The 16,507-nt window shown below is 36.5% G+C and overlaps 1 protein-coding gene and 1 pseudogene across 1 annotated transcript; both read left to right on the forward strand.

The window, feature by feature from the left end:
* The first annotated feature begins 2,708 nt into the window (after nucleotides 1–2,708).
* LOC118900511 (ASNSD1 upstream open reading frame protein-like) lies at nucleotides 2,709–2,944 on the forward strand. Its single transcript, XM_036862916.1, has 2 exons — nucleotides 2,709–2,854; nucleotides 2,899–2,944. The coding sequence occupies exons 1-2, from the start codon at nucleotides 2,709–2,711 to the stop codon at nucleotides 2,942–2,944; spliced, it is 192 nt and encodes a 63-aa protein (XP_036718811.1).
* A 73-nt stretch (nucleotides 2,945–3,017) lies between these two features.
* LOC118901326 lies at nucleotides 3,018–4,937 on the forward strand (annotated as a pseudogene).
* Nucleotides 4,938–16,507: the final 11,570 nt, after the last annotated feature.

Here is a 16,507-nt window from a genome sequence, read left to right on the forward strand (position 1 = left end):
GGGATGTAAATTGATACATGGAGAACACTATGGAGAACAGTATGGAGGTTCCTTAAAAAACTAAAAATAGAACTACCATACAACCAGCAATCCCACTACTGGGCATATACCCTGAGAAAACCATAATTCAAATAGAGACATGTACCACGATGTTCACTGCAGCACTATTTACAATAGACCGGACATAGAAGCAACCTAAGCGCTCATCGACAGATGAATGAATAAAGAAGATGTGGCACATATATACAATGGAATGTTACTCAGCAATAAAAAGAAACGAAATTGAGTTATTTGTAGTGAGGTGGATGGACCTAGAGTCTGTCATACAGAGTGAAGTAAGTCAGAAAGAGAAAAACAAATATTGTATATTAACACATATATGTGGAACCTAGAAAAATGGTATAGATGATCTTACTTGCAAAGGAGAAATACAGACACAGACGTAGAGAACAAAAGTATGGATACCCAGGGGGAAAGGGGGAGTGGGATGAATTAGGAGATTGGGATTGACATATATACACTACTGATGCTATGTATAAAATAGATACCTAATGAGAACATACTGTATAGCACAGGGAACTCTACTCAGTGCTTTGTGGTGACCTAATTGGGAAGGAAATCCCAAAAAGAGGGGATATATGTATATGTATAGCTGATTCACTCTGCTGTACAGCAGAAACTAACACAACATTGTAAAGCAACTATACACCAATAAAAATTAATTTAAAAAAGAAAAGAAAAAGAAAAGGACCCAACTATATGCTGCTTAGAAAAAATTCACTTCATGCTTAAGGACACACAAAGACTGCAAATGAAGGAATGGATGCAATGCAAACCAAAAAAAAATGCTGGGGTACCTATAGTTACATCAGACAAAATAGACTTTAAGACAAGACTGCAATAAGAGACAAAGAAGGTCACTGTATAATGACAAAAGGGTCAATCCAACAGGGTATAACATCTGTAAATATTTATTCACCCCCAATATGAGCACTTAAATATATAAAGTAGATATTAACAAACTTAAAGGGAGAAATAGACAGCAAAACAATAATAGTAGGAGATTTCAATACCACACTTTCATCAGTAGATAGAGCATTCAGACAGAAAATTGATGAGAAAACACTGGATTTAAATAACATGTTAGACCAGATGGACTTAATAGACATTTCCAGAACATTCCATCCAAAAGCAGTATAATACACATTCTTCTCCAACACACATGGAACATTCTCCAGGATAGATCATATGTTAGCCACAAAACAAGTCTTGATAAATATAAGAAGTTTGAAATATGAAATCATATCAAGCATCTTTTCCAGCCACAATGGTATAAAAGTAGAGATTAATTACAATAAGAAAACTTGAAAATACACAAATATATGGATATTAAACATCATCCTACTGAAAAACTGATGGGTCAAAGAAGAAATTAAAAGCAAAGTAAATATCTTGAGATAAATGAAAATGGAAATACAATATATCAAAACTTATGGGATGCAGCAAAAACAGTTCTGAGACAAGTTCATGGTGATAAATGCCTACATTAAGAAACAAGAAAAACCTCAAATAAACAACATAACTTTATACCTCAAGAAACCAGAAAAAGAACAAATAAAATCCAAAGTTCGTAGAAAGAAAGAAATAACAAAGATTACAATGGAAATAAATGATTGGAGACTAAAAAGACAATAGAAAAAAATCAATGAAACTAAGAGTTGGTTCTTTGAAAAGATAAATGAAATTGACAAACCTTTAGCTGGACTCACCAAGAATAAAAGAGAGAGGACTCAAACAAAATCAGAAATGAAAGAGGAGACATGGTAACTTATACAGCAGAAATACAAAGGATCTGGGCTTCCCTTGTTGTCCAGTGGTAAAGAATCCGCCTTACAGTGCAGGGGACATGGGTTCCATCCCTGGTCAGGGAACTGAGATGCTGCGGGGCAACTAAGCCCACATGCCACAACTACTGAGCTTGCGTGCCTCAACTAGAGCCCACATGCTGCAAACTACAGAGCCCACGTGCTCTGGAACTCACGCGCCACAACTACAGAGCCTATGCGCCCTGGAGCCTGCACACCACAACTAGAGAAGAGAAAACCCACATGCCACAACTAGAGAGAAGCCTGTGCACCACAACAAAGAGCCAGCATGCCACAATGAAAGATCCCGCATGCCTCAACAAAGATCCCGTGTGCCGCAACTAAGATCTGACACAGCCAAAAATAAATTAATAAGTAAATCTTTAAATAAAAAAAAAAAGAAATACAAAGGATCATAAGAGACTACTATGAACAATTATACACCAAAAAATTGGACAACTTAGAAGAAATGTATACATTTTTAGAAACATACAACCTACCAAGACTGAATCATGAAGAAATAGAAAATCTGAGTAGATATAGTACTAGGAAGGAGGTGGAATTAGTAATAAAAAAATCTCCCAACAAACAAAAGTCAGGAACAGATGGCTTCACTGGTGAATTCTACCAAACATTTAAAGAAGAATTAATAACAATCCATCTCAAACTCTTCCAAAAAATATAGATGAGGAGGGAACACTTCCAAACTCATTTTACAAGGCCAGCATTACTCTGATATCAAAACTAGACAGGAACACAACAAGAAAAGAAATTACAGGCCAATATTCTTGATAAACATAGAGGCAAAAATCCTCAACACTGCATATTTGATGCTCTGTGGAGATGCCCAGCCAGGGTGTACAACCCAAGGACGGTGAGGGGCTGGTCCTTACCAACAACTCGGCTGTGCACAAGGAAGACCTCAGCAGCAAGATTACAGAACAAAAAATTGTTGTGGATGAACTTTCTAACCTGCAGAAGAACAGGAAAGTATATAGGCAGCAACAGAACAGCAACATATTTTCTTGCATATTGAACAGAAATGCTTTCTGAAAGCAAAAATATATTGGATGAGCTGAGGAAAGAATACCAAGAAATAGTAAACTCAGAGAAGACCAAATCAAGAAATAGTAAACTTAATTTTGCATAGAAATGTGTGGCATTTGTTGTGCAGTAAGCTTTTCTGTTGAGCATTTCAGCAACGATTTGAAAGTGGATTTACTGTGTAATCTTAAACGGTGGGGACCCAATAGTAGTAAACAGTTGTTAAAGTCTAATGTTAATTACCAGTGTTTATTTTCTGGTCATGTCCTTCACTTAAGAGGTGTGTTGACCACCCAGCCTGTGAAAGATGAAAGAGGCAATGTATTCCTGTGGAATGGAGAAGTCTTTAGTGGAATAAAGGTTGAAGCTGAAGAGAATGATACTCAAATAATGTTTAATTATCTTTCCTCTTGTAAGAATGAATCTGATATTTTGTCACTCTTCTCAGAAGTCCAAGGTCCTTGGTCTTTTATATATTATCAAGCATCTAGTCATTCTTTATGGTTTGATAGGGATTTTTTTTGGTCGTTCTAGCTTCCTTTGGCATTTTAGTAATTTGGGCAAGAATTCCTGTCTCTCTTCAGTTGGCACCCAATCATCTGGAGTGGCCAATCAGTGGCAAGAAGTTCCAGTATCTGGAATTTTCAGAATTGATCTCAAGAATACTTCCATTTCCAAATCTGTTGTTTTAAATTTGTATCCTTGGAAATAACTCTAGGGAGGATGCTATCAAAGAATGTGTTAATAGCCTGACTCAAATTTCAGCAGACCTGTCAACATTTGTATCAGTGGTAGCAAAAGAAGCCAAACTGTATCTTAAAGAACCTGTTGTCCCTTTAAATATGACGTTGCCACAAGCTGCATTTGAGATCCATTGCAGTAGAATTTCCAGCGTCCCACTGACAAGAGAGACCCTTCAGGTCTTTCTTATTGATGGACACATGAAGGAAGTAGTTCAGCAGTTCATCGATGTCCTGAGTGTTGCAGTCAACAGACGTGTCTTGTGTTTACCTAGGGATGAAAACCTGACATCAAACAAAGTTTTGAAAACTAGTAATAGAAAAGCAAATGTTGCAATCCTATTTTCTGGGGGGATTGAGTCCATGGTTATTGCAGCCCTTGCTGACCATCACATTCCCTTAGATGAACCAATTGATCTTTTTAATGTGGCTTTCATGACTAAAGAAAAGACCATACCAGCTAGTTTTAACAAAAAAAAGGGAGAAAACAGAAAATCATTGTGAAATACCCTCTGAAGAATCCTCTAAAAATGTCGTTGCTGCTGCTACTCCTGGTGAACAATTCAACATACCAGATCGAATCACAGGAAGAACAGGACTAAAGGAACTACAAGCTGCCAACTCTTTTCGGATGTGGAATTTTGTTGAAATTAATGTTTCTCTAGAAGAACTGCAAAGATTAAGAAGAACTTGAATATCCCACTTCATTCAGCCTTTGGATACAGTGTTGGATGATAGCATTGGCTGTGCAGTCTGGTTTGCTTCTGGAGGAGTTGGTTGGTTAGTGACCCAGGATGAAGCAAAACCATATTAGAGCAGTGCAAAGGTAGTTCTTACTGGAATCGGTGCAGATGAGCAGCTTGCAGGTTATTCTCGTCATCGTGCCTGCTTCAAGACACACGGGCCAGAGGAATGAATAAGGAAATTGAGATGGAACTGGGTTGAATTTCTTCTAGAAATCTTGGTTGTGATGACAGTTATTGGTGATCATGGAAAAGAAGGAAGATTTCCTTTCCCGCATGAAAATGTCTCCTTTCTAAATTTCCTACCAGTTTGGGAAAGGGCAAATTTGGCTTTATCCCATAGAATTGGTGAAAAACTAATTTTGCATCTTGCAGCAGTGGAACTCAGTCTTACAACCTCTGCTCTTCTGCCAAAATGGGGCATGCAATTTGGATCCAGAATTGCAAAAATGGAAAAGAATAATGAAAAGACATCTGATAAATGTGGAAGGCTCCAAGTCATTTCTTTAGAAAACCTTTCTATTGAAAAAGAGATTAAAATGTAATATTTCATAGTGTAACAACATTTACTGAATGATGATTTAAAAAAAATAAAATACTCTGCTGCTTTAAAAACAAACAAAAACTCCTCAACAAATATTAGCTAACCAAATTCAACAATACATGATTAAGTATACTGTTATCATAAACTTATACCATGATCAAGTATGATTTATTCCAGGCATGTAATGATAGTTCAATGCCTTCAAATCAATGTGTGATACACCACATTAACAAAATGAAGGATAAAATCATATGATCGTCTCAATAGATGCAGAAAAAGCACTTGACAAAATTTAACATCTATCCCTGATAAAAATGCTCAACAAACTGAGTATAAAGGGAATGTACCTCAACACAATAAAGGCCATATATTACAAGCCCACAGCAAACACTGTACTGAATGGTTTAAAAAAAGAAAGAAAGAAAGAAAGAAAGCTTTGCTTCTAAGATCAGGAACAAGACAAAGATGCCAACTCTTGCCACTTTTACTCAACAGTGAAAGTGCTAGCCAGAGTAATAGTCAAGGAAAAAAAAAAGGCATCCAAATTGAAAAGGAACATGACATTTGCATCTATTTGCAGGTGACATGATATTATATATAGAAAACCCTAAAAACTCCACCAAAAAAAAAAAAACTGTTAGAACTAATAAATGAGTTCAGTAAACTTGAAGGATATAAAATCAATATACAAAAGTTAGTTGCATTTCTATACACTAATAATGAACTATCAGAAAGAGAAATTAAGAAAACAGTCACACTTACAATTGCAAAAGAATAAAATACCTAGAAATAAATTTAACCAAGGAGGTGAAATACATACACACTGAAAACTGTAAGACATTGATGAAAGAATTTGAAGACACAAATAAATGGAAAGATATTCCATGCTCATTAATTGGAAGAATTAACATTGTTAAAATGTCTCTACTACCCAAAGCAATTGATAGATTCAATGTAACCCCTATCGTAATTTCAATGGCATTTTTCACAAAAATAGAACATACAATCCTAAAATTTGTATGGAACCACAAAGGCACTGAATAGCCAAGGCAATCTTGAGAAAGAAAGAAAAATCTGGAGGCGTCACACTTCCTGATTTCAAACTATACTACAAAGATATACTAATCAAAACAGTATAGTACTGTCATAAAAACAGACACATAGACCAATGGAACAGAATAGAGAGCCCAGAAATAAGCCCATGCACATATGGTCAATTACTTTGCCACAAAGGAGCCAAGAATATAAAATGGGGAAAGGATAGTCTCTTCAATAATGGTGTTGGGAAAACTAGACAGCCACATGCAAAAGAATGAAACTGAACCACTATCTTACTCCATTCACAAAATCAATTCAAAATGGATTAAAGACATGAATGTATGACCTGAAACCATAAAACTCCTAGAAGAAAACACAGGTGGTGAGCTCCTGGACATCAGTCATGGCAATGATTTTTTGGATTTGACACCAAAAGGAAAAGCAACAAAAGCAAAAATAAAAAAGTGGGACTACATCAAACTAAAAAGATTGTCTATATCAAAAGAAACAATTAACAAAGTGAAAAGACAACTTATGGAATACGAGAAAATATTTACAAGTCATTTATCTGATAAAGGGTTAATATCCATAATACATAAAGAACTACTACAACTCAATAGAAAAAACAAATTAATTAATAAATGGGAAAAGTATCTGAATAGACATCCTCACAAAGAAGACACACAAAGGGCCAACAGGTACAGGGAAAGGTGTTCAACATCACTAATCAGTGAAATGCAAATCAAAACCACAATAAGATGTCCCCTCACACCTGTTAGAATAGCTATTATCAAAAAGACAAGAAATAACAAGTATTGGTGAGGATGTGGAGAAAAGGGAACCCTTGTGCACTGTTGGTGGGAATGTTAACTGGTGCAGCCACTATGGAAAACAATATGGAGGTTCCTCAAAACTTAAAAACAGAACTACCATATGATCCAGCAATTCCACTTCTGGACATTTATCTGAAGGAAATGAAATCACTAACTCAAAAAGATATCTGCACCCCTGTGTTTATTAAAGCACTATTCACAATAGCCAAGACATGGAGACACCCTAAGTGTTCATTAACACATGAATGGGTAAAAAAAATGTGGTGTGTGTGTGTGTGTGTGTGTGTGTGTGTGTGTATGCAATGAAATACTATTCAGCCATAAAAAAGGAAATTCTATTTTTTGTAGCAACATGTATGGACCTTGAGGGCATCATGCTAAGTGAAATAAGTCAGACAGAGAAAGACAAATACTGTATGATCACTTCTATTTAGAATCTTAAAAACAAAAAACTAAAAACACCAAACTCATAGATGCAGAGAACAGATTGGTGGTTGCCAGGAGTGGGGAGTGGGGAGTGGTTGAAATGGGTAACGGTGTTTTAAAAGGTACAAACTTTCACTTATAAATAAGTCCTAGGGATGTAATATACAGCATAGTGACTTTAGCTAACCATACTGTATTATATATTTGAAAGTTGCTAATACAGTAAATCTTAAAAGTCCTCATCACAAGAAACAAAAAAATTGTAACTATATGTGGTGATGAATGTTAACTAAACTTATTGTGGTAAACTAAACTTATTGTGGTAATCACTTCACAATACATACATATATCAAATCATTATATTATACACCTAGAACCATTTGTATGTCAATTATATCTCAATTTTTAAAAAGCAGTAATTTGAGGGTAGTTTTTTATGCAGCAATAGATAACTGGAAAATTATTTATTGTATTATTTCTTTAGTGGTTAACAGAGAGATCACAATATGTATTCTTGACTTAGAGTACATATTAAATATGGTTTCATAATAATGCATTTTTATTTAGTTCAAAATACAGTTGACCCTTGAACAACACAAATTTGAACTGCATGGGTCCAGTTATGTGCAAATTTTTTCCAGTAAATATATACTGCAATACTACACAATCCGCGGTTGGTTGAATCCATGGATTCCTGGATCCAGAGGGTCAACGTAAAGTTATACATGGATTTTTTGACTGTGCAGGGATTGGTACCCCTAACTCCCGTGTTGTTCAAGCATCAACTGTATTTTCCTTGAAACTTTTTACTTGACCCAGAGATTATTTATACACATGCTGTTCAACTTCCAAGAGTTTGGAGATTTTCTTGACTTCTTTCTCTTACTGATTTTCCACTTAATTCCATTATGATCAGGGAACACATTTTGTATAATTTCAATTTTTAAAAAATTTTAAGGTTTGTTTTATTACCCAGAATATGGTCTGTCTTAGCAAATGTTTCATGTTCATTTGAAAAGAATGTATATTCTGCTGTTGTAGAGTGACATTCTATAAATGTGGACTAAATCCAGTTGGTTGATGGTGTTGTTGAGTTCTATATCTTGCTGGTTTTCTTTATCTTTTTCTTTTTTTAGGTCTTGCTGATTTTCTATTTGTTCTATGAACTACTGAGAGTGGAGTGCTGACATCTCTAATTGTATATTTGTCTGGTTTTTTTTTTCAGTTCTGTCAATTTTTGCTTTATATATTTTGAAAATCTATTGTTTGGTGCATACACATTTAGGACCGTATTTCCTCTTGGTGAATTGACCCTTTTGTCATTATGTTATATCCCTCATCCCAAGTAAATGTTTTTGCTCAGATACCTACTTTGATATTGATATATCTACTCCAGTTTTATTTTAATTAGTGTTTGCATGATTTATCTTTTTCTATCCTTCTCCTTTTGAACCTACCTGTATTATATTTGAAATGAGATACTTGTGTTTTTATTCATTCAGACAATCTTTGTTTTTAAATTTTTGTTTTGGGAACACATATATCTTATATAATAGTTGATTTTTTTAAATGTATGTCTACTATTTGTTTCTTGTTTATTCTGTTTTTCATTCCTCTGGTTACCCTTTCTTGCCTTTTTTTTGAATTATTTAAATTTTTAATTTATTATGTTTTTTTCTACATTTCTCTGTATAGTTTTTTTAGTGGTTGCTATCAAGATAATGTTATACATCACTTTGTGCAGTATACAGAATCAACATTTTACAACTTTCAAAGTTAGCACCATAGAGTCAATTTACCCTCCCTAGTTGATATTGTAGTTTTTTAATATAAGGTATTACCTCTACATACAGTGAAACCACTATCACACACTGTTGCTATTTTTGCCCTCAACCATCAAACATATTTTAAAGAACTGGAGAGAAGTAGAAGTTTATAATATATACCCAGCTATCTACCATGTCTCTTGAATTTTTTTCATTCCACATTTTCCAAGTTTCCTTCTTGGATCATTTCCCTTTTGTCTTAAAAACTACCTTTAGCATTTCTTTTAAAACAGGTCTCCTGACAATGAATTCTCTTTGTTTTCATTTGAGAGTGTCTTTATTTCACTTTCATTCATGAAGGTATTTTCACTGGATATAGAATTCTGGGCTGAGGGTTCTTTTCCTTCAGAGCTTTAAAAAATACTGTTTCATTCCCTTCTTCTTTCACAATTCCTCATGAGAAATCTACAGTCATTCAAATCATCATTTTCCTTTGTTCCCCATAAGTAATGCATCATCTGTCTTTGTCATCATATAAGATTTTGTCTTTGTCTTTAGGTTTCAGCAGTTTTATTATTAAGTGTCTTGGCATGGATTTCTTTTTTTTTTAACTTTTAATTTTATACAGTTGATTAACAATGTTGTGTTAGTTTCACGTGTACAGCAAAGTGATTCAGTTATACATATACATGTATCTATTCTTTTTCAAATTCTTTTCCCATCTAGGTTGTCACATAATATTGAGCAGAGTTCCCTGTGCTATAAGTAGGCCCTTGTTGGTTATCCATTTTAAATACAGCAGTGTGTACATGTCAATCCCAAACTCCCTAACTATCCCTTCCCCCCACCCTTCCCCCCTGGTAACCATAAGTTTGTTCTCTAAGTCTGTGAGTCTGTTTCTGTTTTGTAAATAAGTTCATTTGTATAATTTTTTTTTAGATTCTGCATATAAGTGATATTATACAATATTTCACTTTCTCTGTCTGACTTACTTCACTCAGTATGACAATCTATAGGTCCATCCATGTTGCTGCAAATGGCATTATTTCATTCTTTTTAATGGCTGAGTAATATTCCATTGTATATATGTACCACAACTTCTTTATCCATTCCTCTGTTGATGGACATTTAGGTTGCTTCTATGTCTTGACTACTGTAAACAGTGCTGCAATGAACATTGGGGTGCATGTATCCTTTCAGACCATGTTTTTCCCTGGATATATGCCCAGGAGTGGGATTGCTGTATCATATGGTACCTCTATTTTTAGGTTTCTAAGGAACCTCCATACTGTTCTCCGTAGTGGCTGTACCAATTTACATTCTCATCCACAGTGTAGGAGAGTTCCCTTCTCTCCACACCCACTCCAACATTTATTGTTTGTGGATTTTTTGATGATAGCTATTCTGACTGGTGTAAGGTGATATCTCAATGTAATTTTGATTTGCATTCCTCTAATAATTAGCGATGTTGAATATCTTTTCATGTGCCTCTTGGACATCTGTATGTCTTCTTTGGAGAAATGTCTATTTAGGTCTTCTGACCATTTTTTTGATTGGGTTCGTTGTTTTGATGATATTAAGCTGCATGAGCTATTTGTAAATTTTGGAGACTAATCCCTTGTCAGTCACATGATTTTGCAAATATTTTCTCCCATTCTGTGTGTTGTCTTTCCATTTTGTTTATGGTTTCCTTTGCTGTGCAAAAGCTTTTGAGTTGAGTTAGGTCCCATTTGTTTATTTTTATTTTGTTTTTAATTTCCATTACCCTAGGAGACAGATTGAAAAAGATATTGCTGCAGTTTATGTCAGAGAGTGTTCTGCCTGTTTTCCTCTAAGAGTTTCATAGTGTCAGGTCTCACATTTAGGTCTTTAAACCATTTTGAGGTTATTTTTGTGTATGGTGTTAAAGAATGTTCTAATTTCTTTTTTTTTTTTTTTTACATGTAGCTAGCTGTCCAGTTTTCCCAGCATCTGGCATGGATTTCTTTGGGTTTATCCTGTTTGGGGGTTTTCAAATCACTGAGCTTTTCAAATCTGTATGCCTTTGACAAAATTTAGGAAATTTTTAGCCATTAGTTTTGCAAATATTTTTTGTTGCAATAGACTGTTTATCATCTCCTTCTCGGAGTCATGACACATTACACCTTTTGGAATTGTTTCAGAGATTCCTGAAGCTTTGTTCATTTCTTTTCACTCTTTTTTGTTTTTTCCTTCTTTTGTCAGGACTAGATAATTTCTACTGATATATCTTCAAGTTCACTCACACATTTTTCTGCCATCTCAATATTGCTACTGACCTTATTCAGTGAAATATTTCACCCTCTCACTGTGGAAGATAGTACATATATTTTTCCGTTCTAAAACTTCTGTGTGGTTCCTTTTTCCATTTTGTTTCTTTGCTGATATTTTCTATTGTCCATTTGTTTCCAAAGTATTCATCCTTACTTCTTGGAGCATTTTCATCATAGCTGCTTTAGAAGTCTTTGTCTGATAATTTCAACATCTCCGTCATCTCGGAATTAGTGTCTGTAGATTGTCTTTTCTATTTGAATTGGAACGTTACAGGTTTTTGTATGCCAAGTAATTTTGATTGCATCCTGGCCATTTTGAATAGAATGTTAAGAGACTCTAGGTCTTGTTTAAATCCTATGAAAAATGTTGATATTCTTGTTTTAGCACACAATCAACCCAGTTGGGTTCAGGCCAAAAATTCTGACTGCCTTTCTATGTCTAATGTCTAATGGTCTGTTAGACATTCTTATGCTATATCTTATTTTATGTTCTATATTTTATACCCTTTTAATTCTCTCTGTGCATTAATCTGGATACTTTTTATTCACCTCTTCTGGTTTACTAGTCCACTGTTCTGCTGATTCTAGATAGTTCCTCAATCCATCTATCTAATTCTCAATTTCAGTCTTAACTTCCCTCCTCCCCTCAGTTCTAGGATTTTTATTGAAGTCTTCTGCGTGGGTTCCAGCTCTCTGTTAAAATTACTTGTTATTTTTTGAACTTTTATTTTATTTTTTTAAATTAATTTATTTTATTTTATTAATTAATTAATTTTTTAAGCCCCCTGCGTGAGGGCTTTTCTCTGGTTGTGGTGAGTGGGGGCTACTCTTCGTTGCAGTGCATGGGCTTCTCACTGTGGTGGCTTCTCTTGTTGTGGAGCACGGGCTCTAGGCATGCGGGCTTCAGTAGTTGTGGCACACGGGCTCAGTGGTTGTGGCTCGCGGGCTCTAGAATGCAGGCTCAGTAGTTGTGGCACACGGGCTTAGTTGCTCCGTGACAAGTGGGATCTTCCCGGACCAGGGCTCGAACCCATGTCCCCTGCAATGGCAGGCGGATTCTTAACCACTGTGCCACCAGGGAAGCCCTGAACTTTTAAATTTCAGTTATTTTGCAGTCCTCAGATAAATCAAAACTCTAAATTACTTGTGGGTCTATTTCTATTTCCTGTTGATTTGCTTACTGGGTTTTTGTTTGTTTGTTTGTTTTGTAGCTTTTAGATTTGATGCTAGATATAATAGATGAAAATTTGTAGAGACCCTGAATGAAATTATGTTCCTCCAAGGAGGGTCGAGTTTTCTTTTGGCTTGCAAATAGAGTACCTATGACTCACTTTGATCCTGTCAAGAGTTGGTTTTAGACTACTGGGGCTGCCCTGTTTCAGTTTTGCCCTTGCTCATGGAGTGTAGTCCTTATTCCCAAGGTAAGGGGAAGAAGAACAAAAGAAGAGCTCCTCTTTCAATTGTGAAGGATATTTTCACTGATTGTAGATTTCAGTGTGAACCATTTTTCCTTTTCAGCATTTTAAAGATGCTGCTTCACTGTCTTCTGGCTTCCATTATTGCTAGTGAAAAGTCAGTTGTAATGCATATTCTTGTTCCTCTATATTTAATGTATCTTTTCCCTCTGGCTGCTTTAGAGATTTTTCTCCCCCTTTTTGATTTTAAACTGTTTGATCATGATGTATATAGGTGTGATATGCTTTGTATTTATTTTGCTTGGCGTTTTTTGACCATCTTGGGTCTGTAAATTGATGTGTTCTATCATATTGGACAAATTTGGTGCAGTATATCTTCAAATATTTTTGTCACTTTTTCTGTCCTTTCTTTCTGGAACTTCACTTGCACATGTATTTAAACTGCTTGGTCTTGTCCTGCAGATACCTAATGTTACATTTCTTTAATTGTCAATACCTTTTCTTTCTGTTTTTCAGATTATATAACTTCTATCTTTAAGTATATTGTCCCTTTCTCCTGCCAATTCCATTCCATTGTTATGCCCATTCAGGGAATTTTTCATTTCAGATATTGTACTTTTGGTTCTAGATTTTCATTTGTTTCTAATGGCTTTCATTTCTCCACTGAGATTCTCCATTTAGTTGTTCATTGTGACCTTTAACTACTTGAACATAGTTATAAGAGTTATGCTAAAATTTATTTCCTGGTAGTTCCTCCAAATGAGCCATCTCAAAGTCATTTTCTTTTGACTGCTTTCTCTTAAGTATGGATCACATTTTTTCTGGTTTTTCACTTGCCTATTAATTTTTTATTGTATGCTTGACATTGTAAATGATACAACATTATCTTCCTTCAATGGGTGTTGGTTTTACCCTTGTAAATTCCCCTTGGCCTGTCTGATTTGTTTTTATTCTTTGTTACTGCATGTGATATGAGGAAACAAAATTTTGAATTTTAAATTTTGTTCTAAGACACGCTTTTTATACTAAGGTATGACCCTTAAAGGATGCCTTTCTGGCATCTCAAGTGAATGCCTGAAGTGTTTAATGAGGTCTCTCTACCCCACTGAGCTGTAACTCCAACGTCTCTCAACACTGCATGACATGCAGAAAGCAATTTCTGCTAGGCGTTACAGAGTCTTCTCATGGCTATATTCAGCCCAGCTCTTGACCAAGGACACATGGTGAATCACCATGTAGACTTTTGGGACCCTCTCTTTCACAGCTATCTATTTTCAGATATTCTACCCTGCCAATTTCAGCTGCTTCAGCAGCCCAGCCCTCTAATCCCTCTATCCTTAACTAAGACTACTGCTCTGTTTCCACTTTCTTGCACCCCCAAAAAAGTGCCCTTCAGCAGAAAAATCAGGACAGTTATGGGATAGTTGTGGAGCACACCTCAGGTGTTTTCCATCTGTCAAAGATCATAGCTGTGTGCTGCCTATTACCCAATGCCTGAAAAGATTTGCCTTATCATTTTGTCCAGTCTTATATTTTTTTTTCAGTAGGAGAACAAGTCACGTACCTATTACTTTCTCATGGCTGGAAGCAAGTCTTTGGTGCACATTAATTTAAATGCACACTGAGATTTAAATCATTGATATTAGAACTTTTTATAAAATCAATTTTTGACAAAGATTAGCTAAGAATGTGCTTAATAAAAATTGTAGGAGTGACTAAAGGGGAAAGGGGGCAATGCCTTTAAGGGCATTGAAAACACACTTCAAATTTCAAACAATCTATATTGTTATGTATATGATACTCTTAGTTGGATAGACTTAGCAAGTAAAAAAGTTTTAATGATATATATTGTTTTTATTTGATATATTACCTATGTTATATATATGATACTACTAGATTTAGAAAGTTATATATATATTTTTTTTCTTTCCCATCGTTGACCTTTTGTTAATACACAATGTTCTTTCTTAAGGTCATTGATTCTAAGTTGGAAATACTAGACCTTTGAATCACTGGTTAGTGAGTAGCTAAATTAGGAGTCACTGCGTTAGGAAGAAGCCAGCTCAGACTGAAACACAAATGACTATTTGGTTGAAGAAGTAACTGTCCATTTGTAAAGGGTGGAGATGGTTTGGTAGTAAATTAGTTCTCTCTCTGCCCTGGGAGATTAGACAAACAATGGATCTAACTAAGAAAATAGACTGACTCATTTGGCTACAATGCTATACTAAAGTTACAAGCAAACTAACATTAATATCCAGAAAGAGAATTGGGTTCCGTATGCTGTAAATGAATTTTACAGTCAATTCAATGAGAATTCTCATTGAAGAAACCAAAAATCAGATATTAAATTCGTAGATCTAAAGGCACTCTGAACCCTGTCTTTCCTAATTCATCATCTGCTATAGCAAGGCTATAGTCATGTGCAATTTACTTAAATATTAATCAACTCTTCCTTAGGATGGTAGTTTTTATTGGAAGAGAAGTGAGGTTTGTAATAACTTTCTTTCCACTTAATTTTCTTGAGCATTTCCCAACTTCTTCTAGTAGTGAACACTCTATCTTCAAAGTGCACAGGTACAGATGAGGAGGGAGGAAAGTCAGACCTGTTGGGCAGGAGGCGAAGCTGTACAGGGCTAATAGTGGGTCATAAGTGAATAGGGGTGGAGAATGTGAGAGAAATGGAATCACAGATCTGGACGGGACAAGTCACGTGTTCCAGACTGCCTCTAGACAGGTCGGGAAGGAGTGTTTGGGTGGACCTTTTTCACATCTGGATTTAGTTTCTCTTGAACTTTTTCAGCAGTTGCCATTCACCAAGGCTGATTTCTTGTCTGCAAGTCATGAGGTACTTCTCCTGCCCCAGGATAAAGTACTTTGGAGTGGATTTAATTAGTTTTGGGGATGGTCCTGTTCTTATTCCAGGAGGTCTGTTTCAGGTTTAGGTCATTCCATTGGCCTCATCAACAACTGAAGGGCAGATCTTCTGGCCACTCAATAATCCCCTGGGCGGAGAGGAAAGGCCTCTAAGCTGATAGTCATACTCCATGTATTTCTAACTCCCCTCAGCTGGGAGAACATGATGTGCTGAAGTGGGTGGAGCTTGGAGTTGAGGAGCTTTTTAGGTAGTTTCAGGTCTCATTGTCCATGAGAGAAGCATATAGCTGCCTACCTTTCCCAACATACACGTCCACATCCCTACTTTATTCACTGGTAGAAGTGGAGAGACTGTGGACGAAGGGGGATGGAAATGAATTTTAACTTACTCTTCTGCTTCACCCAGGGAGGAAGTTTATGAGCGTAAGCACAGAGGTTAATGAGATATTTCTTGCTCTTTGATGCCCATCACATCACTCGCCCCGTCTCCTCCTAACCTCCTATCCCCCAACACACACACACACACACACACACACACACACACACACACGAGCCTGTGCACGCACTGTGAGCAGAAACACAACCCCCACCTCCCCTGCCCCTCCCTCCCTCCCGGCACAGACTGATCAGAACTTCCCCTGGGTCGCGGCCCAGCGATATGGAGCGGCCCTGGCGCGGAGCCCTGCTCTTCCCGAGTCGTGGGTGGCGCGGTACTTGTTTCCCTCCCCTCCCTTTCCGGACCCAAACGGGGATGTATCTGGGTCAGCCTGGGAGGGGCCGGACCTGCCAGGGACCAGCGGCGGCGGAGGGGGGGGGGGAGGAAAGGGGGTGGCGATGACAGCATTTTTCAGGTTTTTGGCGTTTCTGAAATTCGCCCCGTCCAGCTTCTCACCGCGCTCGCGCCTAGCGAGGGCAGATGCTCCGG

Source organism: Balaenoptera musculus, chromosome 9 (assembly GCF_009873245.2).
Source record: "Balaenoptera musculus isolate JJ_BM4_2016_0621 chromosome 9, mBalMus1.pri.v3, whole genome shotgun sequence".
NCBI lineage: Eukaryota > Metazoa > Chordata > Mammalia > Artiodactyla > Balaenopteridae > Balaenoptera > Balaenoptera musculus.